Below are 22,371 nucleotides of genomic sequence, written 5' to 3' on the forward strand. Positions count from 1 at the left end.
GCCCATAACTTCCTGTTTCTGACAGGATGACCTGGCCCGGTGCTTCTGTCCTCCCCACCCGCACCCCTCACCCTCAGTCCCACCGGGGCGCATGCCGGCGGGAGCTCTGGCTTGCAGTTCTGTTCTGCTTGTGGGGCCGGACCTGCATCTGTTCCTGGCCACGGAAGGTGCCCTGAGTATCAGTGTAGGGAATGAATGAATGAAGCTGCAGAGTGGGTGTCAAGACTGGTCTCCATAGAATCGTCCAGAGGGCTTTCACGAGAACCAGCTCGTGGCCCCACCCCAGGCCCTACTGAATCAGGGGTCTGGGGCAGGAGGCCCATGTCATTCACGCCCCGTGATTCCATGCTGACTAGTGCTGGGAAACCACCATGCTGCAAGATCTTTGTTACTGGCTTATTCCACTGTGCGTGTGCATGTGTGTGTGTGTACATGTGTGTAAACATGCAGGCACATACGGATTTATTTTAAATACTCCAGTATTTTAAATGGAAAGAATAGACAACATAACAGCTATGTACCCATCACCCAAGTATGACAGGTGTCAACGTTTTGCAGATTTTACTTCAGATGTTTTTTCTCTTTGCTTTTGTTCTTTTTCTGTTTGAAAATAAAGCATTGCGACGATGAGGCCTCACGGGGTCACCATGTCCCCCTCCCTCCTCCCCCCTCTCAAGGTATTGTCGCCAGGAGGCTGCTCCATGCACGATTGTAACCCACGCCCTGCTCTTTCTTTATAGGGCCCTCCAGGACCACCTGGCGTCCCAGGCCCGCCTGGACCCGGAGGCCCCCCGGTAAGCGTGGCTTTGATTTTCTTCTGCAGGGGCGCTTAGGGGAGGGTTTCATGGCCCGTGGGAATAAGAACATCTCTGTGTGTGGCCATCTGTTTGTCCTTCGTCCAAGAGGAGAGCAAAGGCATAGACAAGGAGGACTCTTACAGCCACCCTCTAGCCTCTGGGCTTTCAGGCCCTGAGAGGAGACTAGAAATACCTCTTGAGCTCATGTAGCAGGTTGGTTGGCTGCTTCTAAGACAGACATGTAGGGGGAGGCATATTTGTCTGGGGATGCCCATTACTAGTTTGTGGTTTGGTGCTGAGACTAGACATCTGGGAAAGGTCCCCTATGGGCAGAGGGGCAGGGTGGGGCAGACCCAGCACCCAGCACCCAGGGAGGCCATTCTGCCCATCCTACCAGGTTGGAGCCGATGTGGTGGTGGCCCTGAATGCAGACCAGACATGGAGTGACGACTCTGTGCTCCACAGTGGCCTTCAGTAAGGGCATTCAGAGGCCCTGAGGTGTATCCGCCGCTGCGTGTCCTCATCAGAGCCAGAGGCCTTAGTGCCAGGCAAGGCATTGGGAAAAAGGCCCTGATGCTCCACAGAGGCCAGACTGACCGTTTCCATGTGGTTCCCTTCTCAGGGTTTACCTGGAGAGATCGGCTTCCCAGGAAAACCTGGGCACCCCGGGCCAACGGTGAGTGTCCCGGAGTGTCCCCACCCCCATGCTTCCCTGTCCTCCATTGGTCTGTGATGCGGATGGCCGGGCCCTTCCAGCCAGCCAGCAGGGCTGCTGGCCACTCGCTGTGCCCTTTCTTCCCCTGGCAGGGGGACTGAGGCCCTGGCGCCTGACCCTTTCCTCCTGTGGTGCCTTCCACGAGGTCAGTCCCCTGGGATTGCTCCCCACGGGGCCCCAGCCAGGGTGCAGATGGGGGCACCCTCTCCCCAGGCCACCACCTCTGGTCTCCTTACCCAGATGCAAATTCAGAAGCCCTTGCTGTTTAAAGTGTGGCTTCTTGTGCCTCCGGGACACGTGCAGGGGGCAGCAGAAGTAACAGATATGGCAGGACTCTCCCTGTTCTTGTCCTCATTGCGCTTCCTCACTCCCAAACTCAGAAGATCCTGGGGATCTGGGGGCCTTCTCCTGTCTTTTAAGTCCTGAGGCTGGGGCTCAGCAACCTTCCTGTCTCCACGTGCATAATGGGTGTGCCATTGAAGCAGGGTGTGTCTCCTAGTTGGGGCCCTACGCTCTGCAGGGCCCAGTGGTGGGGGTGGCCGGTGACACCACAGGACCACCGTCATCCTCGTGGACCTGTGGATGACATGAGGCCTCCCTTCACTGGAAGATACTGCCCTACAGCTGGCTGTCTCTCCCGAGGGCCAGGGGGTGGGGAAGCCAGTGGAATCCCCAGCCCTGGAGGGGGATGCAGACAGCGGAGAAAAGGTAAAAGCGGTAACTCAGACTGTGTAGGTCCAGCAGCGGTGCCCCCTTGTCATTGGACCTTTGGCAGATCCACTGGTGGCTGTACATCAAGGCCCGCAGGTGACAGGGGCTGATGGCTAGAATGGCGGCATTCTGAGCTCTGCAGAATACCGATGGATATGGACGTCCATGCAGGGGTGTGATGCCCACTCTAAGGGGACCTGATCCAAACCTGAAACACCTGCTCAACTGCAGCGTCCCCAACGGACACTCGAGCACATGGTCACCCTCAGCATCCCCAGCAAACACGAGCACACGGTCACCTGCAACGTCCCCAGCAAACACGAGCACATGGTCACCCGCGGCGTCCCCAGCAAACACTCACGAGCACACGGTCACCTGCAACGTCCCCAGCGAACACTCACGAGCACACGGTCACCTGCGGCGTCCCCAGCGAACCGTGTACTCAGGTGACAGTGTCATAGGAAAGCTCAAACACATTCACAATCACATCTGATCTAAGGGGATCCTCAACAAGTATGCGTGTGGGTTGAACATTCAGGAGAGGCGGGAGAGTCGTTGGGAGAGGAAAACGCCGTTGCCAAGAAGACATTTGTGTTGTAAAGCGTGAGGTCATGGCCACTGACAGTTTGAGGCAATGCTTCTGGCTTTAGTGTTTGCTCTTCGACGAGGTCAGACTCCCATGGACCCGAGTGCCCTCAGCCCCCAGAGGAGGACCTCCTCCTGCCCTTCCAGGGGTCTTGACTCTGGGGCCCCTGCCCTGGGAACATGGGGCTGTCCTCCCAATTGGCCACCAGCCCAGGCTAGAGACGCAAGGACACAGAAGTCTTTAGTTGGGTGTCCGGGGACCTCTTGCCAGAAGAATTACCAGGTTTACTAAAATAATAATGACTTTGGAATAGCACTTCCGCTGCCAAAGTAATAACATGGACAATATTTTGTGGGGAAAGGATTTTCCTCATAGCTATCATGGGGGTGTGTGTGTGCACCTGATAGGTCACTTAAGATCAGAGAAAAAGCAGCAGAGCAAACAGGTCTGGAGTAATGGAAGGTGGAGCCAGGAGGCTGTGGGGACTTTTGAGCCTTTTTGCCCTTGCCCAGGACACCACCTGTCGTGACCTGGTCAAAAGGGGCTGGGGGAGGAGGAGACTGCTTGTAGGGAACTAGGACATGGAGCCCCTCAGTGTCGTCCTTAGAAATAAAGGAGGACTTGACGAATTCCAAACCAGGACTGGAAAGGGAGGAAATGTTGGCAGAGATTTTGCAGAGAGAGTGGGCACAAGGTGGGCATTGTTCTTCCTGGAGGAAGCAGGAAGCAGGGGTAGAAAAGGACCGTGAGCCAATCAGCTGGCCATCTGGGTCCTGCCTCCTCTCGCTGACCACACAGGTCCAGAGTCACCGGATACCGGACACCGGCCAGAGGGTAAGGGCCATCCCCCTCATAAGGCAGTGTGGGGGACAGCCCGGTCCCACAGAGACCACAGCACGCTGGCGAGCGAGTGCCCTGGGATGCCCCAGCTGCTGGCGACAAAGCAGCTCCTGGCTAGAAGCCACTCAGTGCAATGCGCCCTAAACAGGCCTCTGATTTTGTTCTGTTTTCTCCCTCTTGCCCAGGGCCCACCTGGAAAGGATGGGCAGCATGGAGCACCAGGGCTGCCGGGACCCAAGGTTGGTGTTCATGGGGGTGGCAGGAGTTTAGGACCCAAAGAGCAGGAGGAGAGAGATGTTGGATCGTTGGTGAATGCTAAAATCCACTGATTGTCTTGCCCTGGGCTCGGGACTTGGGAATGTTGGGATTCACCAGGTCAGACGTGGGCAAGTCCTTTATTTCTGCTAAGGTAACTGGGGAAGGATTTGGAAGCCTCAGGCTTTAAAACGAAGCTGTAAGAAATATGTTACATATTTGCAGGGAGGAACAATTTTCAGATACGCTTAACATAAGAGACTTTAATTTTAAAAATATTCTGGTGGGGCTCCTTATAGTAGGATCATTAAGAAAAGAGTCTGGGGTGGGGCACCTGGGTGGCTCAGTCGTTAAGCGTCTGCCTTCGGCTCAGGTCATGATCCCCGGGTCGAGGCCCGCATCGGGCTGCCTGCTCAGCGGGAAGCCTGCTTCTCCCTCTCCCACTCCCCCTGCTTGTGTTGCCTCTCTCGCTGTGTCTATGTCAAATAAATAAATAGAATCTTTAAAAAAAAAGAAAGAAAAGAAAAGAGTCTGGGGTTAAGTATCATAAAATTGGGAAGCAAATTCCCAGTTCACACATGGCAAACGAACAACTACAAGACCACACAATAAATATTTCCACCAGTGAATTTGATTCTTTCCTACCAAACACATATGCTCAGTGTGTGGGGCAACAGTCCGTGAAAGGCAGCTTTTCGATATTATGAGGACATCCATCATCCTCTTCAGTCAGTAACTTAGAAACTCAACTTTTTCAAGACCAAATATTGAATAAGTATGGATTTAACTTCATTTTATGGGTATTTATGTGAATAGTCTCCATCTTTTCTCCCTTGTCTTTCACAACAAAGGAAAGGGCAAACCCAGTATTTCGTATTCTCAAAATCATTCACATGACATCTCCTGTACCCCAAGTCTCTCAGTGAGAGGAAAGCACCTTTTCTACTCAGTGACATTTTTGTAAAATTAAACAAAAGCAGAGGCATGGAACATGGAATCTAAGAGGTAGTACCAGCCGCTGTTTTTGGTCACCGTGGTCATGCAGAATGAAGGAGCTCAACACCACCAAAGGAGTGATTGTCTGCCTTGACCAGCCTGTGATGAGTGCTGAGTGGGACTCCCCAAGCCCAGCACTCTCCTGCCAACCTCTCTGTGTGTTCCTTACAGGGCCAGCCAGGAGAGAGAGGAGAAGGCGGTCTGCCTGGAAAACCTGGCCCTAGGGTATGGATCCCATCTCCTCCCCATCAGTGGGTTCTGCTGCACGGTGTGTTTGGGGTTGTGTGAACCACAGCGGATGGTGTGAGCACTGACTGTCAGCGGGGGTCTGGTAGCGCCATGAACACGGGGCTGTTGGAAGGGGTGAGGGCAGGTGGGGGCTCCGACAGGGATAGCCACACCTGGTGGGAAGGGTCACACCATGTCTAGGACAGAGGGAGCAGGGGCGAGTGGGTTTCTAGGGAATCCTGTAGCTGTGGCCTTGGGAAGAACTCGTCACTGTTCAGCTTATCCTGGCAGCGATGAGCGAGAGGGCCTTCTCGCTGTCTGCCTGTCTGTCTGTCTGTGTCCCTCCTCCCCTCCCCACTGGCACGCCCTAATGCCTGGCCCCAAGTTCTGGCTGATGTGGTCTGTGGCGTTCAGCCCCCTGTGCCTCCAGCAGGTGCCAGGGGCTATGGGAGAGGCAGAGGCCACTCCCCATTGCGTTTGGACAGGGCACCTCCTGTGGGGATTTGGATGGCTGTCCCTGAGAGCCCCACATCATGGGCTACAGGGTCTTCTTTTGTCTTTAGGCCCTGAGCTCAGATCTCAGCTTTGGCCCGGGCTCAGAATGCAGTGAGCACCAAGCAGAGAGGGTTGGACCATGTGTGCATGGTGCTGTGTGTGTGGCTGGGGTGTGTGTGTGTGGTGCTTGTCGGTGTGTATACGGGGTGTGTGTGTGTGGTGTGTATGTGTGCAGGTGCTGTGGCTCTAGGGGAGTTTGTGGGGACAGGAGATTGCCGGGGTGCTGCCCCCCCATCAGTGCCCTGCACTTTGCTGGGTTATGAGCTAGTCAAGGGAAGCACCCTTGACTGGGTCTCTGTCACCTCTGCTCTCCCATTCCCACCTGTGGTCAGGCACTCAGCAGGTGCTCAATAAAGGTTTACTCTACGGAGGATGGATATCAAATTCAGCCGAGCAAGAGCACAGCAGTGGCCTGAACTCAACACCTGCCTCTCTGGAAGGCAGGACTCCGATCACCTTGCTGGCCAGGGAAGGTGTTCCTGGGCAGATGCGGGGCCCTGGCTTTGCCTCATTGTTTCATAAAGTGATTGTTCTTTAGAAGACCAACAGAAAACGGAGCAGGAAAAGCACAGATTAAAACACACCTGGTAAAGTCAAGCACATCCAGGTTGATGTAGATGTGGAAAGAACCTCCCCAGGTCCACTAGGAAACCTCCTGTTGTCAGGATTCCAGATGCAAGAGGCTCAGCTTCATGCCCCCCTTAGTGCCCAGTGAGTTGTCCCCTTGCCACTTACAAGACTGTGCTCCTTCGTATTTTAAGAAGCAACATATGCATTTTAAAAAATACCTATGATGATCCCCAAATCGTTGAAATACAATAATAAGTAATTTACCAAGCTGTGTCCATGCACACCTGGAGGTGCTTGTGTGGGATGAATCTCATGGTCTTAAAAGCACCCAGGCAACCTTTCAGCATTTGGTTGAAATTCTGTCATTTTCCGGAAAGGACTTAACACATTTGCACAGGTTGGCTGACTTGACCTGGTAGATTTTATGGTGTGAACCACACCTTAAGAGTTGTATTTTCTCAAATTTGTAAAATGACAAGTCCTGGGTTTGTGCATGTGAATTCCAACACTGTGTCTGGTGGTCTTTGGAAGCAGGCTCGCCCCCATGCATGGGTCTGCAGAAGGCGGCCACTGATCTCAAGAAGTGTTGGGCTGAACTCAGAGGTGCTCTTGGGGATTTCTGTGGTCTTTCCATCTGCATGTTTTATATTTCTGGTGATCTCTAACGGCTGGAAGATTTGAACAGAGAAGCCTACTACTCTGGCTTACATGTGGTGTTTTTGCCCGATTTCTAGTGCAATACGTGTAAAACATGGCTCTAGGAAGTTCAAAACTATGAATTTTTGCAGTTATGGTAGTTTTACAACATCCTTTGTAGCCTCAAAAAGGATTTGGTCTGGGGTCTTGTTACTTTTTTTGACAAAATGCCCAACTGAAGATAAGCATCTCCCAAGATTACGGGTAAGTTGTAGACAGCGGGTTTCTGAGTCCACCAAGGAATGCAGCTGGCTTGCAGCGTGCACAGATCAAGAATTCAAGACACCATCCAGCCCTCTGTCCACCCTGCTTTTGACTTAGGGTTCATGGCATGAATTCAGGGGACACTTCTGAGGCTCTTCAAAATGCCTTCTCACCAAACCCAGATGCACAGCGCCTTTCTCAGCACGTAAGCAGCAATTCCCATGGCTAAGGTGTAATCATCCAAGCAGATTTAAAGTGACAGTTTGAGTGGCAGGTATTTGCACAATTCTGGTTAGAGAAGTTCTTCCTAATCGTGCCTGTAAATACTGGGAATTCATGGGGGATCGGAATGCATGGAGAATTTCTATATGTGCTTACTCCAATGCTGGGTCCCCTGGTGGCCTCATCAAATGTGTGCTTAATTGCTTAATGCTAACCAATGCTGTGGGTTATTTTTTCTTTCTTTCTTACCTTCCTCTCTGAGACGTGGTGGTAATGTTCGCCTTCACCACCAGCTGAGTCTGGTATGGCTGCGGGGAAAAATCATTATGTGTATTCGTACCTGCTCATTTATTCATTTATGTGTCCATTCACTTACCAGAAAACCAAATTTCCTTGTGGAAATCTACACTAAGGTTCTGCTCAATAGCATCATGGGTGTTAGAAATTGTCATTCAAGAAGTTAGTGCTTCTCAAGACACATCCTAAGTTAGAAATTATAGTCCCTCCCCACTACCCCCCCCCCACACACAATTGCATCAGCAATTTGTAGGGATCTGGTTAACACAGCAGCCAGATGTCCTAGGACCAGGGACCAAGCCCCTCTGGTCCTGTGCCTCCCACTTCAACATGACCACAAAATGCTAGTCAGGAACCGAAAGCCTGAGGACAAAACTGCATCCAAGCTGCTAGGACCAGTGTATATTTGGGGGTTTGCTTTCTGATATAAGTTTGGATGTTTACCAGAATTTCACCCAAGACTGCCTTTATTGTAACACACCATGAGAGAGGAAACATAAAGCTCTCCCCCACCTCTAACCACGGGGCTGCCTGTGTTTTCCAAAAAGTCCAGACAGCAACCATGGGACAGTGACCAGTGTGGACATGCTCATGAACGACTTCTCCTTCATCGCTGGACCCAGCATGGGGCCTGGGCTCCCTACAATGTGTCCTAACAGCTCCGAGGGGGATGGACCTTCGAGGCAGTTTGGGCCCCTCGTTCCGAATCATACACTTTTAGATTCAGGATGAATGGACTCACCTGTGTAAATGCTGTCAGGGCGATTCTAGCAGAAGTTTATTTTGGGGGAAATGAGAGAGGATATGAGAGAGTGTGGGGCCCCTCCCTCTAGAAATGCACACGCTTGGGTTTCCACAGCCCAACTGCTGTGTGGAGTCTGCTGCCTCGAGCTATGCACGTGCTTGAGAAGCCAGAGTTGTGGCCGGCAGGTGCTGTGAATGTGTGGGGGCAACTGGGGAACGACCTCTCTGCAAACGTGAGTGAAAAATAATAGGGTGTCTGTTATTCTGTCTCCAGGGAGAAGTTGGGGAGCAGGGCCTGGCGGGCCGACCTGGAGAGAAGGTCTGTTTGTTCATACCTTCCTTCCTTCCTTCCTTCATTCATTCTTCATTCAATGCATTCATTCATTATTATGCCCTAGGCCTGTATCCATTCTCCTCTGGGGGCTCACTACGTTCATCTCATGTAATCATTTACTTACCCAATGATTATCAGCATGTCTTATGCCTCCATCGCTGTGTTGGGGTCACACCCATCAACCAAGAGCCAGGGACAGGTGCAGTGAGTGGTGGCATGCAGGTGTGGGTGGGAGGGCAGGAGAGAGCGCCTCATTCAGACTTGGGGCATGTCAGGAAAGGTGGAGAGGCAGTGATAATTGTCCTAAAGGACGAGGAGGAGGAGGAAACCCCCAGACAGGCAGAATGGGTTCCTGGTGAAGGAACGGCTGAAGTGAGAAAGAGCTTGGAGATGCCCCAGTGAGCAGAAATCTCTAGAATCGCTGCTTTCCGCGTCAGCCCCGCTGAGCTAGAGCTCTCTGGGGGCTGGAGAGCAGGAAGGGAAGAGCACACGGCGGGGGCGTGGCGTGGCCCACAGGAGAGCCTCCTCACCAAGAGCCCAGTGGACAGAGGCATCCTGTTGTTTCCACAGGGAGAGGCTGGTCTCCCGGGAGCTCCAGGATTCCCGGGCGTGAGGGGAGAGAAAGGAGAGCGGGTGAGTGGTGGCCCTGCGCCTGTGCCCTCGCAAAGCAGCCCCCTCTGGGGTTCAGTCCCTGGGGCAACGGGTGGTCTGGGCTGGGGTTTGGGAGTATTTGGCCAGGTTTACGGAAGAGGAAGGGAAGGGGCTCAGGCTGCTCTGGTCTGTCCGCTGCAGCAAAGGGACAGGGACTGAGCGATCAGTCGGCAAGGGTGGAAGATCCTCAGATGAAGTGGATGGGAACGGGTGGGCGCATCATGTCAGGTGCCCGATGGGGAGGAGGTGCTTCACCCCTAACTGACGGCAAGCCCTCGGAGCTGCGCTTCACCTTGGCATTTACTGATAAGGCCAGAGAAGAGCAAGAGAAAAAAAAAGGGATTTTTGCCCGAGGTCCACTTGCTCTTATGTGCAAAAGGCAGGTGTTGAGTTCTGGTGTATTCTAATTTCATCTTTCACCGCAGGGAGAGAAAGGCACACTGGGCCTCCCAGGACTGAAAGGTGACCCAGGTGAAAAGGTAGGAGTTGCTGTTGGCCTCCTGGTCATCAGGGGCCTGGATTGGCCAAGCCTCCCTCCTACGCCGTGTGTATGTGCGGTGCCTACAGGGCCGTGGAGAGGGTCTCGGTGTCTGAGTCAAAGCTGTGGCCTGGGTTACAGTCGGCTTCTACCCGCCAGGCAGCTCTCAGCCCCTTACCCCACCTCCCCGTGCCTTGGCTTGCTGCCTTGGAAATGGTTCCACCAGTCCTTCCTCCGAGGGCTGCTGGGAAGCATGACTCAGGTCCTGTGAGTGGAGTGAGTGCTGCAGACTCACGGTGTGCCAGGATGGCCGAAGCACCGCTCATGTAGTGACTTCGGTGATGCTCAGGACGACCCTGAGAGGGGTCGTGTTACCAATAGCATGCCCGCTTCATAGATAAAGAAACAATGAGGCACAGACAAGCCACATTGCTTTCCCAAGGGCACATGGATGGAGTGCACTGCAGTCAAGATCCAAACCCCAGCGGTGGGTCAGCTCAGTGTCCTGGCTCCAGCAGAGCTGTGCCTTGAGCTGGCCTGGCCCATGGGCACCTGAGCATTGGCACCCCAAGGGGCTTGCCTCTCCCCTTCTCCCGCACAATGCTCCCCCTGCTTTCATCCCCCATGTTTGCACGGTCTTCCCCTCCAATTCCCCGTTCTCGGTGCCCCCCCCACCCCTCCCAGTGTTTCTGGGCTCCAGGAGGGGCCTCGCTCCAGCTTCTCTCTTGGGCTGGAGGCTGAGGGCTTTACTCTGGACAGACCTGCTATCTAGAAATGGAGAGCCAAAAATGGAAAGGGCTTTGTGTGGTAAGCTGCCCAGGCCTGCTGCCCTGGTGGATTTTTTGGAATTGCAATTTTCATTTGAGAAACTCATTTCCAGGATGCAAAGGGCTCCACAAGACCCTAAAGCCCCTTTTATTGCTTTGGCAGAACTGCTGGGCCCATGGCAGGATCACATTCAAGGTTCCAGAAAATCCGGCCTGCCTTTCTTTTCTCCAGAGAAATATGTAATAATAGACAAATCTGGTCAAAAATCCAAAATAGGACATTAAAGCAACATTGTCCCCTTCTGACTGTGTCTTGCACTTCCCTGTCTCCATTTCCCAGTTCATTCCTTCCCACCACTGGCTATGAACGTTTTTAGCCCTGTGGCATCTTGGAAAGTGGGTACAATCCTCTCCTTTCTCAGCAAGGGCTGCTGGGGATTCATGTTTTCGTGGAAGATCTGGGATCTGAACCCATCCTCTAGTGAACTCCAGAGCTCACAGGTCAGCAGCCGTCGGGGGTCTTCCCGACAACCCACCTGCGATTCCTGCCTCACCCCACAGCGCTAGGGAGGGGCCGGCTTTACCCAAAAGGCAGTCTTTAGGCTCTCTGGATTGGAGAGAGAACTTAGTCTCTTTGCCCGCCCTCTCCTCCTTAATACATATCCATACATTCCCTAGTGTCAACACCAAATGAACAAACCTTTCTTTAAAATTTTTTAAAGAGAAAAGAGAAGAGTTTTATTTGAGCCCAAGTTAGGACAGCTGCCGAGATACACAATCTTCACAAAAAAGAGACTGCTACAGGGAAGAAACATTTGGGGCAGAGTTATATATGATCATCAAGATGAAGGACATTCCAGAAAGTTACATACTTTATCTTTTGTTTTCAGTATGTGCAAGGCTGTATGACTTTCATCTTATGGGAACCAGGGAGGTTTTGTATTGTTTTTCTTATCTTTACATTTGGAATGTTCCCTTTTGGTTATTCTATTTTATTTTTTTTAACGAGGTAGACGTACACTGTGTGCTGGGGCAGAAATAGAGTCTATGCTTTGAAGTTTTGCTGAGTCATTTTGACGTTGGCAAATGTCGGAGGATGGCTTCCCTGGGAGCCCAGGAGCAGGGCCCAGAGACCTGAAATGCTGAAAATTTCCTTTATCACCGGGAAGCACTCAACTTTGATTATTCAGACTTTTTAATGTGGGGTAAACTGGTTTAAATGAGATTGTTTCTGGAACATGAGGATGTCAGTGTCAGGAGGATAATTAGGTAAAATCAGGTAATGCAAATAACACTGAGAAAGTGTTTTCCTTTCTGAAAAAACTTCTGGAACTTCAGTGAAGGCAATGCTGCTTGGATTCTGAGTTTAAAACCAGGCTCAGCCATGTGCTGGCCGTGACTTTGAGCAGGTAAATGAACGTTAGGCGTCAGTGTCCTCATCTCTGAAATGGGTATCTGTGTTATAGCCATTTCTATGGAGACTAAATGAGTTAATACGTATAAAAACATAACTCAGTAACTGGAATTAAATACTGTAGAAAAATAGAAATAAGATAGAAACAGTGTAACTATATTAATTTATTATTGTTGCTTACTAAGAGTGGCCTTGTCCCTTTCTAAGCCAGTTTTATTCATTCATTTGTTTACTAACCATGCATGGAAGGCCTTCAACAGACCTAACCCTGGGTCACTTGGAACACACGTGGGCACAGACATGCATGTCCTGGCATCCTGTGGCGCACATGGAGTGGCAGGCTTTGGGGACCATGTCTGCTCCCTGTGGTTCCTCCTACATGGACAGCCCAGTGGCCCCCTTCCTTCAGGTCAAATGTATAACAATTTCCTCCTTATTGGGCCCCTGCTGAAGATGATCTGTCAGTGTCCCTGTGATACTGTGTACCTTTATCATTATTTTACAAAGAGGTAAACAAGCCCAATGAGGTAAAATAATGTATAAAATGTTAGATTGAGGTTGAAAGCTCAGGAGGCTTAACTCCCAGACTTGTGTTCTGAGGAATGTAGATTTGTCCTCTCAGTCCCCTGAGAAGAGCCCATCCCCTCCACTTGGGCTGGGACAGGACCCATGGAGTCTGTAAGGGAGCTCCCGTCTTTGTGCCCAAGGGCACAGAGTGGGGATGTTTGCTACATCATTTAGTAAGCAAGAACTAAGTGTCGTCAACAAGAAGGTGGATAATGGATCACTCTATTTCCATATTCACAGTGGACTAGTGTAGAGTGATATAAAGGATCTATGGCTAGCCATATTAGCATAAATAATTCTCAAAACGTAAGGTTTCTTATGTCTGAAATATTTTATAATTCAGTATCTCTCTATCTGTCAAAGTAGATACTGGCTGGGTGATTCTGTTGTCTGGGGAAAGGTGTCCCAGGATAAGCAGAGTTGGCAGGAAGATTAATGATCTTTTATGTTCCGTTTTTCATTTAGGGTGAAGCTGGTCCTGCAGGCCCCCCTGGATTACCCGGAACTGTAAGTTACTCTGCTTCTTATCCTCATTTTTTCTTTGAATCCCTCAGGCATTGGGTAGCTCCCTTCCTCCCATACCACTTAGTTATAAACATCTTTTTAATGGAGATCGTCAGTAGCTAGGCCTATTCCTAGGTCTTGTGATCCAGAAATACATAAGCTTCTTTAAGAACCACCTTGTGCTTATTGATTTATTTTATGCAGCAAGCATACTTACTATTTATCAGAACATTGGCTAGACACAGTATGTCCCCACCTGTTACATGTGGGGAAACTGAGGTCCAGAGGCAAGAAACAGGGGGACACTTCATCCAGAGTAGGACTGCAAAATGGGTATATAACCAGGACTCATGCTTCCACCCAGTCACTGTACTTGGTGTTGAGTAGTGAGTAAGACCATGGGCTTCAGAGCCAGAAAAAAGTGGGTTTGAGTTTCTGAGTCCCTGCTCTGCCATCCACCAGCACTGTGGTCTTAGATACATTGTTTAATTTCAAAGACCCCATCTTTTCATCTGTTAAGAAAAACTATTATACCCAGCTATCTTGTACATTTCTAGCGAAAATTAACTGAGATCATAACAGGTATGTAGTCCAGTTTCTGGTACATAATAAACAGTAAATTAAAAATGACTGCTATATACAGGGGAGCATATTTTGGGTTTTTTTTTTTTTTATTTTAATGTTTCTTCCCAGCCTTAATATTCTGTGCTTTGATCAGTTGATTTCAGGGAAATTGAACATGTCTTCATTGCTGGCTTTGGTTGGGCAAATATGGAGGCCAGGAGTTGAAAGCCTGAACACCCAGAAATCCCATTTACAGTGTGACAAAGAATCTTAGTCTGTGGTTTTTACGTACGTTAAATCATTATTCCACAGCTCAATCTCTTCCCCATACGCATGCCTATCAAAATGAGACTCAACCATTCTATAAGGATGTCAGAAGAATCTCAGAATCAAATTAAGAGTCGGAACCATTCGTATAAAACTTTGTGTAATACTGGAAACATCTTATGTTGGGAAGCATGCAGGGAAATGAGCACTGTTATTTAGTGTGAGGGCAAATCAGTAACACTGAATTGAGAAGTTCCTCAGTAGTCACATATAAAGTATGTACGTGTTAGCTTAGAAATTTCATTCCCAGGTATCTGTCCCAGAGAAATATTTACACTGTGTGTATTTGAAAAAGCATGTACAAGGATGTACATGGTAGTTTTGTTTATAATGAAATATTATAGGCAATCCACATGACATAAGCATAGAATTAAGTAAACCACAGAATATCCATGTCATGAAATCCTAGTTTATAAAAATACACACACGTGCATATGCACACACACGTACACACATACAATGTACGTGGCCTTGGAAAGGTACTGATGCTCAGGAAAGATGCATAGAGAAACCAGCATGGCCTCCAGGGCCCACCCACGTGGGGCTGGTTCCTACTGCACATTCACTAGCGGTGGGAGCTTCGTTAAGCACTTTACCTGCCTCCAATTTTCTTATCCATGATGCAGGGAATATAGATGATCTACTTCTTTGTTATTGCGAAGAATATGGGGGTTTATTCATATAAGGATAAATAGCTATGTGCTTGCTGGTGGTATTTGTGTAATTCTTGTACAAAGTCATGTGTTTCTATACATTCGTAATTATGTGGAAATATATAGAAAAATTTACTAAACTGAAAAACAGTGGTTTCTTCTGGAGAAGAGACAAGTATTGGGGGACTTGGAAGGCAAGGTGTATTTGAAAAACTTGTTTTTATCCTTCTATTTTGACTTCATTGTGTTTTTGGACTAGAATCCATGATGTCCTTTGGCCCATTCACTTATTTTTTTGAACACCTGCCGTGAGCCAGGCACTGGCAGGGTTTGGGAGCCCTGGAGCTTCAGCCTAGTAGGGGAGGCAGACTCTAGTCACCTGGTGGCCCTGATACACATATGTGACAAATTATAGTGAATGCCACCAGAGGAAAGAACAGGGTTCAATCAGGGAGAATGACAAGGGGACCTAATTTATATTTGAGTGGTGGAGAGGAAAGGTGAGGTCTTTGAAGACATGATGTTGAAAAAAGGCCTGAAGGATGGACCATAGTCAGCTGGATAAAGGGAGGAGGAGAGCACGTTCCCGGCCGGAGGAGTGGCAGGGGCAGATGCCCTGTGGCCTGAGAAGCCTTGAAGTCTGCGACACACTAACTGCGGCATGAACATGGGGTGGGGCTGGAGGGCCACACAGGGGCCAGCCCACGGCGCTCTATGTGCTGGGATAAAGAGTTTTGCATAAGTTGGCTCCTGGTGCCCAGGGCGCACCTCCCCTGGTTTCCTCCTCATGTACATCATCGCCAGTGGATGCTGGTGGTGGTGGACGCTGGTGGAGGGCCCAGGGTCCCAGGCTCTGATTACTTGCACGGCCTCTCCATTTCAGCTCACAGCACCCCGGGTGGAGGAGTTTTCCGCCCCACTTTAACAGTGAGGGAATAGAAGCTGACAGGTGGTCACACAGGTTTTTTTTGGCGGTGTGAAACTCCAGGGTCCCCCATCTACCCACAGTGCTTTTCTGCCCTGCCTCGACCTCAGCTCAGGGACTGGAGAGCAATCAGTCCCGGTGCCTGTTCACATTAACAGTCACTCCAGGAAGCCCTGGGGCCCCCTTCTCCCACTTGACCTATCTCTTAGAGGCAGGTTGTGACAGTCAAGTCACACTTTTCTCATTTCTGTGGTTTCCTTTTCAGACATCGCTGTTCACACCACACTCAAGGATGCCAGTAAGTAGCTACGGCCCCTCGGGGCTGCAGGTGGCCCCCAGCCCAGCCCACGATGCCTGCGTGCTCCAGGTCCTGACTTGGCCCCACCACGCGGGGCTTCCCAGTGGCTGCACTTCCACATCTGTCCTGGCAGCCAGGGTGGGGTGGTGAGGACAGGCCCTGCAAGGACCTGGCTCCAGGGTCAGGCAGGCGGTCCAGCGGCCTGGAGGTCACCTCCTGCAGGCTGAGGGCAAGGGCCAGCCCTCTCTTTGGGGGAAGTTGGCTCTCCACTGCACAAAAAGCTGGTGGTCTCAAGGAGAACAGGGCTGTGTGCCGTGGCGGGCAACTGAAGAATCCCACGGAGCATTACTGAGGATGTGGGCCGTGAAGGGGACCCGGAGACTGAAGCGCATTGGGGCTGGGGCCCTGGGTCTAAGAGGGGCTGTTCTGAGAGTAGACAGCGGAGACCTGGCCAGCTTCGGGGGTGGCGGTGGAGGGAGCACTTGGGGCTTCTCGTGAAGACCGACCCTGGACAGACGAGGAGGCTCACCATCACTGCAACCGCTAGGAAGCTTTTCCTCCATTAGCGAAAGTTGCTTGGGGAAAGAAGTGTTTCCGGGCTCTCCTCTTGCTGTCAGCAGCACTGAAGCCAGAGGCATGTGCTTGCAGGTCCCCTTTGCTCTCAGGATGGGCTTCTCACTGCTCCAGGCCACACAGCTGCTGAGAGCCTGCAGACGTCCGTGTTTCCGTAGTTGCTTTCTCCTGTGCTCGGTGTTAACTAGTTACACATAAGAAGCTGCAGTGAATCCTGTATTTGACGGGAAAGTCAGGAGCAGGGGGATTGAGCCAGGATCTCCTTCTGCTGAGATCCTGGTAGAAGGAGAAGCCCTTTGAGCTTCTCCAGAGGTGAGATGGGGAGGAGTGGTGGTGGATGGGGTGTCAACGGGCGGCGTGGACTTCAGAAGTTGTTGGGAGTTGCCTTTTGGAGAGAACAGATTTGTGTGGCTCTGGCTGTGTCCCCTACTTTCCGACAAAAAAGGATTCAAAGGGACAGAGCAGGAGAGCATCCCACATGGCAGGTGCCAGGAAGGCAGCGTGGAGTGTCCCTGAGGGATGCAGATGTGCCCCCATTTCACAGATGATGCCTTGTGGGTCAGAGAAGCTAAGCAAGTTGCAGAGGGCCTGCCTTGGAGATAGGAACTGAGGTGGAGTTGTGAGCTGTAAGGCTGTGACTGGCCAGAGCGGCTGTCCCCACCTGCTACTGAGACTCGGCTTACCCAGATGGTAGCCACTCATATCACGCTACCTCACGTTGCCTCCCTCCCCTCTGTCCTCTGGGTCTCCCTCCCACGGGCCCACCCTGAGCTCCTTGAGCTGGAGATCAGCCTACAGGACCAGCCTCTCCTTAAAGGAATTGCTCCATTAAAGATGATTTCCAAGGCATTCCGGTTAGAAAGCTCATGACGGGGAGCCGGGGTCTGCCAAGCTTCCCCTTTGTCCCCCAATGGGGACACTTCCTGCAGGGTCTGAGATTTCTGGAAACCAGGAAGCCACTGACTTCAGGTTGCAAAGTGAGGAAATTGTGTCTGTGAAAAAAAAAAAAAAGATTCATCACAATGAATGGATTATTGCATGTATCTTTCTGGACTGGCCTCGTCGCCATGGTAACTGTATTTTTATTGATGGTTTGGAAAAGTGTTCTTTGACATCTTGCTCTCTGGAGGCCCGCTCCTTTGAGTCCCTGCACAGGGAACGGGTGGCAAAGTTTGGGGCATAATGAAGCAAGGAAACAGAGCAGGGCAGGAGGCCTGGAAGGAAAAGCCCCCCTCCCTCTGCCTGGAGATGGAGAAGTCTGCTGGGGTGGCTGCGGACCACGCCTGGGGAGGACTTGAAGTAGTGTGCAGGTCTGGAGGGGGGATCCAGTCCTTCGCTGGAGGAAGCAGGGACAAGCAGCCTGGGCTGGGGAAAATTGCAGCTAAGAACTCAGAGGGCCTTTGCAACTGGAGGGCGTTGGCTAGAAGGTGGTGCAGAAGCAGTTGTCTGGGGAAGGGTCCGGGGCAGCCTTACTCTGCCACCTCAGCCTGCAAAGGAATCTTCAGGTTGCCAATCAGAGCTTGAGTTTGCTGGGATGACACTGAGTGCAGAGAGGGTGTTGATGTGGCTGACCCCACCAGTCGGGGGAGTCAGGAAGAGAAGCCAGTCGCACCCATGCATTCAGTGATGATTGATGAGCACCCACTATGTGCTCCCGGAGTGAAGGCTCTGCCTCCCCACTGACTCCCAGGCCCTGGGCTGGAAATGGCTGGAGCACCTTGCCTGTGAGCCCCCAGAGGTCCCTCCTCTGGCCTGGCCCGACCACTCGTGGGTCCTGAGCCTGTCTTCCTGCCATCTACAGTCCCTTGCCCCAGTGCATCACCCAAGATAATCCCGTAACCCTTTTGTCTTTATGGGTTGTATGGCCAGTGACTAGAGGACCAAAGAGTTTGGAAAATCCCCCCGGGGAAAGTTTCCTAGGAGGAAAATGTGCTGGGAGAAAGGTGTTGCTGTCCCTGGTGAATGGAGCCAGAGTGTGTTCTGAGCTGGTTTGCGATGGAGCCTCTACAGGAAAGAGTGAGGTCACCCCTGTGTTGGTGCTGCAGGGCATTTGCTAGAGCAATCTCAGTGAGTCTTAGCCACAGCTCCCCGAGGTAGACCATGCAGACTGCGTGTGACACACGATGCAGACAGAGAAAACCAGCCAGGGCCACGCAGATGCTAACTGGGGGACCCACCTGTCACTGGGGACAGGTGGGCAGGCGGGAACCTCTGGGGCAAGGTCTCCCGAGTCTGCCTGTGCATGGGGAAAGAAAGCAGCCTGTCCACCAGTGTCTCCTGCCACTAGCCTGCCCCAGGCTCCCTAACGCACATGTTAGAGTTTGCCTTCTAGATGATTCCAGGGTCCTCTCTAGGCCTCCCGGTCTCAGAAGCCTGCGCTTTCAAAACCCTGCCTTTGCAGGTCTCCCTTCTCCACTTCAGGCAGCGCTCATCCCATCTCTCCCAGGACCTTCCTGCAGATGGGGTGCCTAGTGTCTCCCTAAACAGGCCGTGGCACTCTCGGACAGCTCTAGGTCCTGCTCCTATAGGAGGAGCCATGCACGGCCCTTCTGATGCACAGGCTTCCGTGGTTACCCTGGTCTCCCCAGAGAGCTCCACAGACCCACCCCCGCTCTCCCCTTTGGGGCTCATCTCTGCTGCCCCTTCTCTGTGTCACTGAATCCTCATGCTGCGTGCAAGAGAGAACACCTGTTCATTTTGCAGCTGTGGTCACAGAAGACACTGTGGCTAAATACTTCACCCAAGGTTATAGAGCCAGCTCACTGGAGAAGCCGAGTTCTAGGTCAGTTCCTATGGATCTAGAGCTGAGGCTGTTTTCACTCTGGGCCACTGTCTCCACCCCTCTCCCACGATGGCCCTTCAGCTCTTGAAAGATAGAGGCCTAAGCCCTTCCAGGTCTGCCCCTGATGGAGCCTCCTATCTGCCCACCTTCTCCCTGTCACTTGTGAAGAGCAGGGTGAGGCCCTCTTGTCTCTCTACGCCTCCTGGGAGGTGTGTTGGGAGTCCTGGATGTGATAGCAGCAGATCAGGAGAATGGCCTGTCTCTTCCCAACATTAGATTCTTCCATTCTGGGCAGCTCCCAGTGTGGCACCCCTTTTCCCGCCTGTGGCCCATCTCTTCTTTAGCAAAATTAGACACCCCAGTCTGGCCACCAAGAGTGCAGCATTCAGTCTCCAGTCTGCCAGATCCCTCAAGCAAAGCCCTTTCCCCAGCTTCTTCATCAAGACAAGGAAGGGGAGAGCTCGGAGTCTGAGAAAAGTCTCTCCCCTCAACATTCCTTCCATCATTATTCGTTGATGATCGGCGCTTGCAGGCCTCGGGGCTGAAGGGGGTGGGAGTCGAACCCAAACCGTACAAATAAGGGTAAAACTGCTGTGGGTCAAGTGTGTGGAGGACATGGGGCAGGACAGGGCAGGACAGGACAGCATCGCGCTGCCATGCAAGTCCCCGAGTTTGGGGTCAGCTTCCCTGCAGAAGCGATTCTTGGTCTTAGATTTGAAGGATGAGTAAGAATCATCAGAGTCCAAGGGGGTCACAGGGGAGAGGCTGAGGGAGCAGCCTTGCTAATGGGTCGGGCGCAGACAAAGGGCGGGGCGGGGTGGGGGCAGTGTGGCGGATCTGTGGGCGGGGCAGGGCATGTCTACTATACTCTGTGCTTCTCCAACAGGGAGAACAAGGGCCAAAAGGAGAGAAGGGTGATCCCGGCGTGCCTGGGGAACCGGTGAGTGCCCTGCACCCCGCACCCCATGCCCTTCAGCCTGTGCATTGGCTACAGGGCGTCCAAGGGCCGCGTGGTGGCAGGTCTGAACTGTACGATCTACCCACAGGATCCCCGCTAACTGAATGCAGCTCCTCCCTCCTTCCTCGGGGCTCCGAGGATGTCCTCACCGTGGATCCCAAATCAGACCCGTTGCATGTGTCCTTGCCCCTCTCCCCTCTGCTAAGAGCTAAGGTGATGACTTAGTTCCTTGACGATTGTTGCGTTGCAGGGATCCCAGGGCCATCCTGGAGAACTGGGGCCTCGGGGACCCACTGGAGCGCCGGTAAGAAGCCCTGTCTCCACCTGTGGGCTCTGAGGTGCAGGAATCCCCAGCAGCCCCCCGTCCCTCCCTGTCCCCACTGGTCAGTGTGCCTGGCATTTGGGGGCTACCCAGCAGGGGGCGCTGCCGTAGGTGCCGTGAGCCCAGCGCCCCAGGGCTGAAGGCCCTCACAAGGCACCCCCAGAACGCAGCCCTGGGGTGGGTGCTGCCTCTGGACCCCTGGATGGGAAAGCGATGCTAGAGCACAGGGCGGTTCAGATGCAGGAATGCCCTCCTTCCCAGCTCTGATTGGCAGCTCTGGTGTAAGGGACCCTGGTGCGGTTTAGCGTTTTGATTTTGTTGTCATTTTTCTCTGCTTGGGCTTCTTAGAAACTGCCTCTCTCAGGCACGTTCTCTGGAGAGGTCCTTTTGGAGTGACCTGTGGGGACTCAGACCCCAGGGGGGCGCTGGCTGGCTCTATGGGCCTGGGCCGTCCTGTCCCTGTGAGCCCCATTTATCTAATGATGTCTCAGCGCTGACACCCCGGGGGTGGTGAGGACGGGACGAGATAACAGGCCGAGCCCCGTGGCCAGGGGGTGTGATTTCTGCGTGCTTCGGACTCTGCCCCCGTCCTGCCGTTTGCATCCCCTGACTCTGATGAGCAGGCTGTCCCCAAGATGGCCCTGCATGGGGACGTGGGCAGCTTCCCCAAGATGTCTCACCTCCTCCCCCTTTGTGTCCCGGGCAGGGTGCCAAGGGACAAGAAGGCCCACGTGGGGCACCTGGAACAGCTGGAAACCCTGTGAGTCCTCATGCCCCACATGCCTCCTGGGGGCCGCAGAGGGAGGCTGGGCCGGGCACGTGCCCCTGGGCTCACGGTTCAGGGCCGATGGGAGGGATGGGCGGAGTGCTCGGCCAGGGCTGGGCGCCCCTGGAGCAGCGAGGACCGGGAGAGATATCCTGGTCTCTGCAACATTCCCAGCCTTTCAGGGCTTTGTCCACATGCCCAGCCCACAAACGGAGTGTCCTTCCACACGCACAGGGGTGAAGCACACAGGGACACGCCAGCACCCGCTCACACATACACGTGCTCTAAAACCAGCCTGCACGCATACAGTGATGCGCACACCCCTGTAGAAACTCGGGGACAGCTAGGGACACGGGCAGATAGGTGCCTTCATGCACACGCCTCCTGAGCTCTGCGCCGCTCTGCCTCACCTCCCGTGGGGCCAGAATCTCCGTGGGGTGAGCACTGGACCCTGGGGCTGATGGAGAGAAGTGTCCTGGTGCAGGGCCACAGAGCTCAGGCTCCCGTGTGGCACTGGTGGAATGAGGCCACCTCCACAGCGGCTCTGTGTGAAGCCTGGTAGTAGTTAGAGGTCCTGGACCATGGGTTAGAGGCCCTCGGCTGGAGGGCACTTGCACACCCAGGTCATCTGTGCCTATGGTGGAGTGGGAATGGGGTCAGCCAAGACAATGACCGACGTGGATGTCACAGGGCGGGGGCAGATGGCAGGCTCCTCCTGGCTAGTGGAGAGAGAGAGAGCCCTGGGCGGAGGGCAGCCTGCAGGGCAGTGAAGCCAAGTGCAGGCACGGACGCCTGGGAGAAACACGAGTAGCCTCCAGCCCTCGGGGAGTTCCCTGCTTCCCATCTCCATGGGTGTTGACCCCCACGCCTCCTCCCGTGGAATCTTTGTTAACCATCAGTGTTGCGTTCAAGTCCACTTCCTCCAGGAAGCATTCCCTGATTCATCTGTCAAAGTCAACACATAGGCATGCACACACACACGCACGCAAGTGCACACACCCACACCACCTCTGCCACCTCCATGCCTTGGTCTTAAGGAGCTTCCAAGAGCCCTTCTGTCCTCCTGTCTCCC

General features: G+C 52.7%; 1 protein-coding gene across 1 annotated transcript in view; it reads left to right on the top strand.

The window, feature by feature from the left end:
* Window positions 1–22,371, top strand: part of COL22A1 (collagen type XXII alpha 1 chain) — a 227,617-nt gene that overhangs the window by 116,708 nt on the left and 88,538 nt on the right. Inside the window, exons 23-34 of the mRNA XM_045895568.1 lie at window positions 741–794; window positions 1,420–1,473; window positions 3,835–3,888; window positions 5,072–5,125; window positions 8,691–8,735; window positions 9,321–9,383; window positions 9,827–9,880; window positions 13,093–13,134; window positions 15,866–15,898; window positions 20,140–20,193; window positions 20,462–20,515; window positions 21,240–21,293. Of these exons, the coding sequence (XP_045751524.1) occupies window positions 741–794; window positions 1,420–1,473; window positions 3,835–3,888; window positions 5,072–5,125; window positions 8,691–8,735; window positions 9,321–9,383; window positions 9,827–9,880; window positions 13,093–13,134; window positions 15,866–15,898; window positions 20,140–20,193; window positions 20,462–20,515; window positions 21,240–21,293 (615 nt within the window). The remainder of the gene's footprint in view (window positions 1–740; window positions 795–1,419; window positions 1,474–3,834; window positions 3,889–5,071; window positions 5,126–8,690; window positions 8,736–9,320; window positions 9,384–9,826; window positions 9,881–13,092; window positions 13,135–15,865; window positions 15,899–20,139; window positions 20,194–20,461; window positions 20,516–21,239; window positions 21,294–22,371) is intronic.

This window comes from Mirounga angustirostris, unplaced genomic scaffold (assembly GCF_029215605.1).
Source record: "Mirounga angustirostris isolate CCGP_5_RB_7025 unplaced genomic scaffold, mMirAng1.0.hap1 SCAF_4, whole genome shotgun sequence".
NCBI classification, from domain to species: domain Eukaryota; kingdom Metazoa; phylum Chordata; class Mammalia; order Carnivora; family Phocidae; genus Mirounga; species Mirounga angustirostris.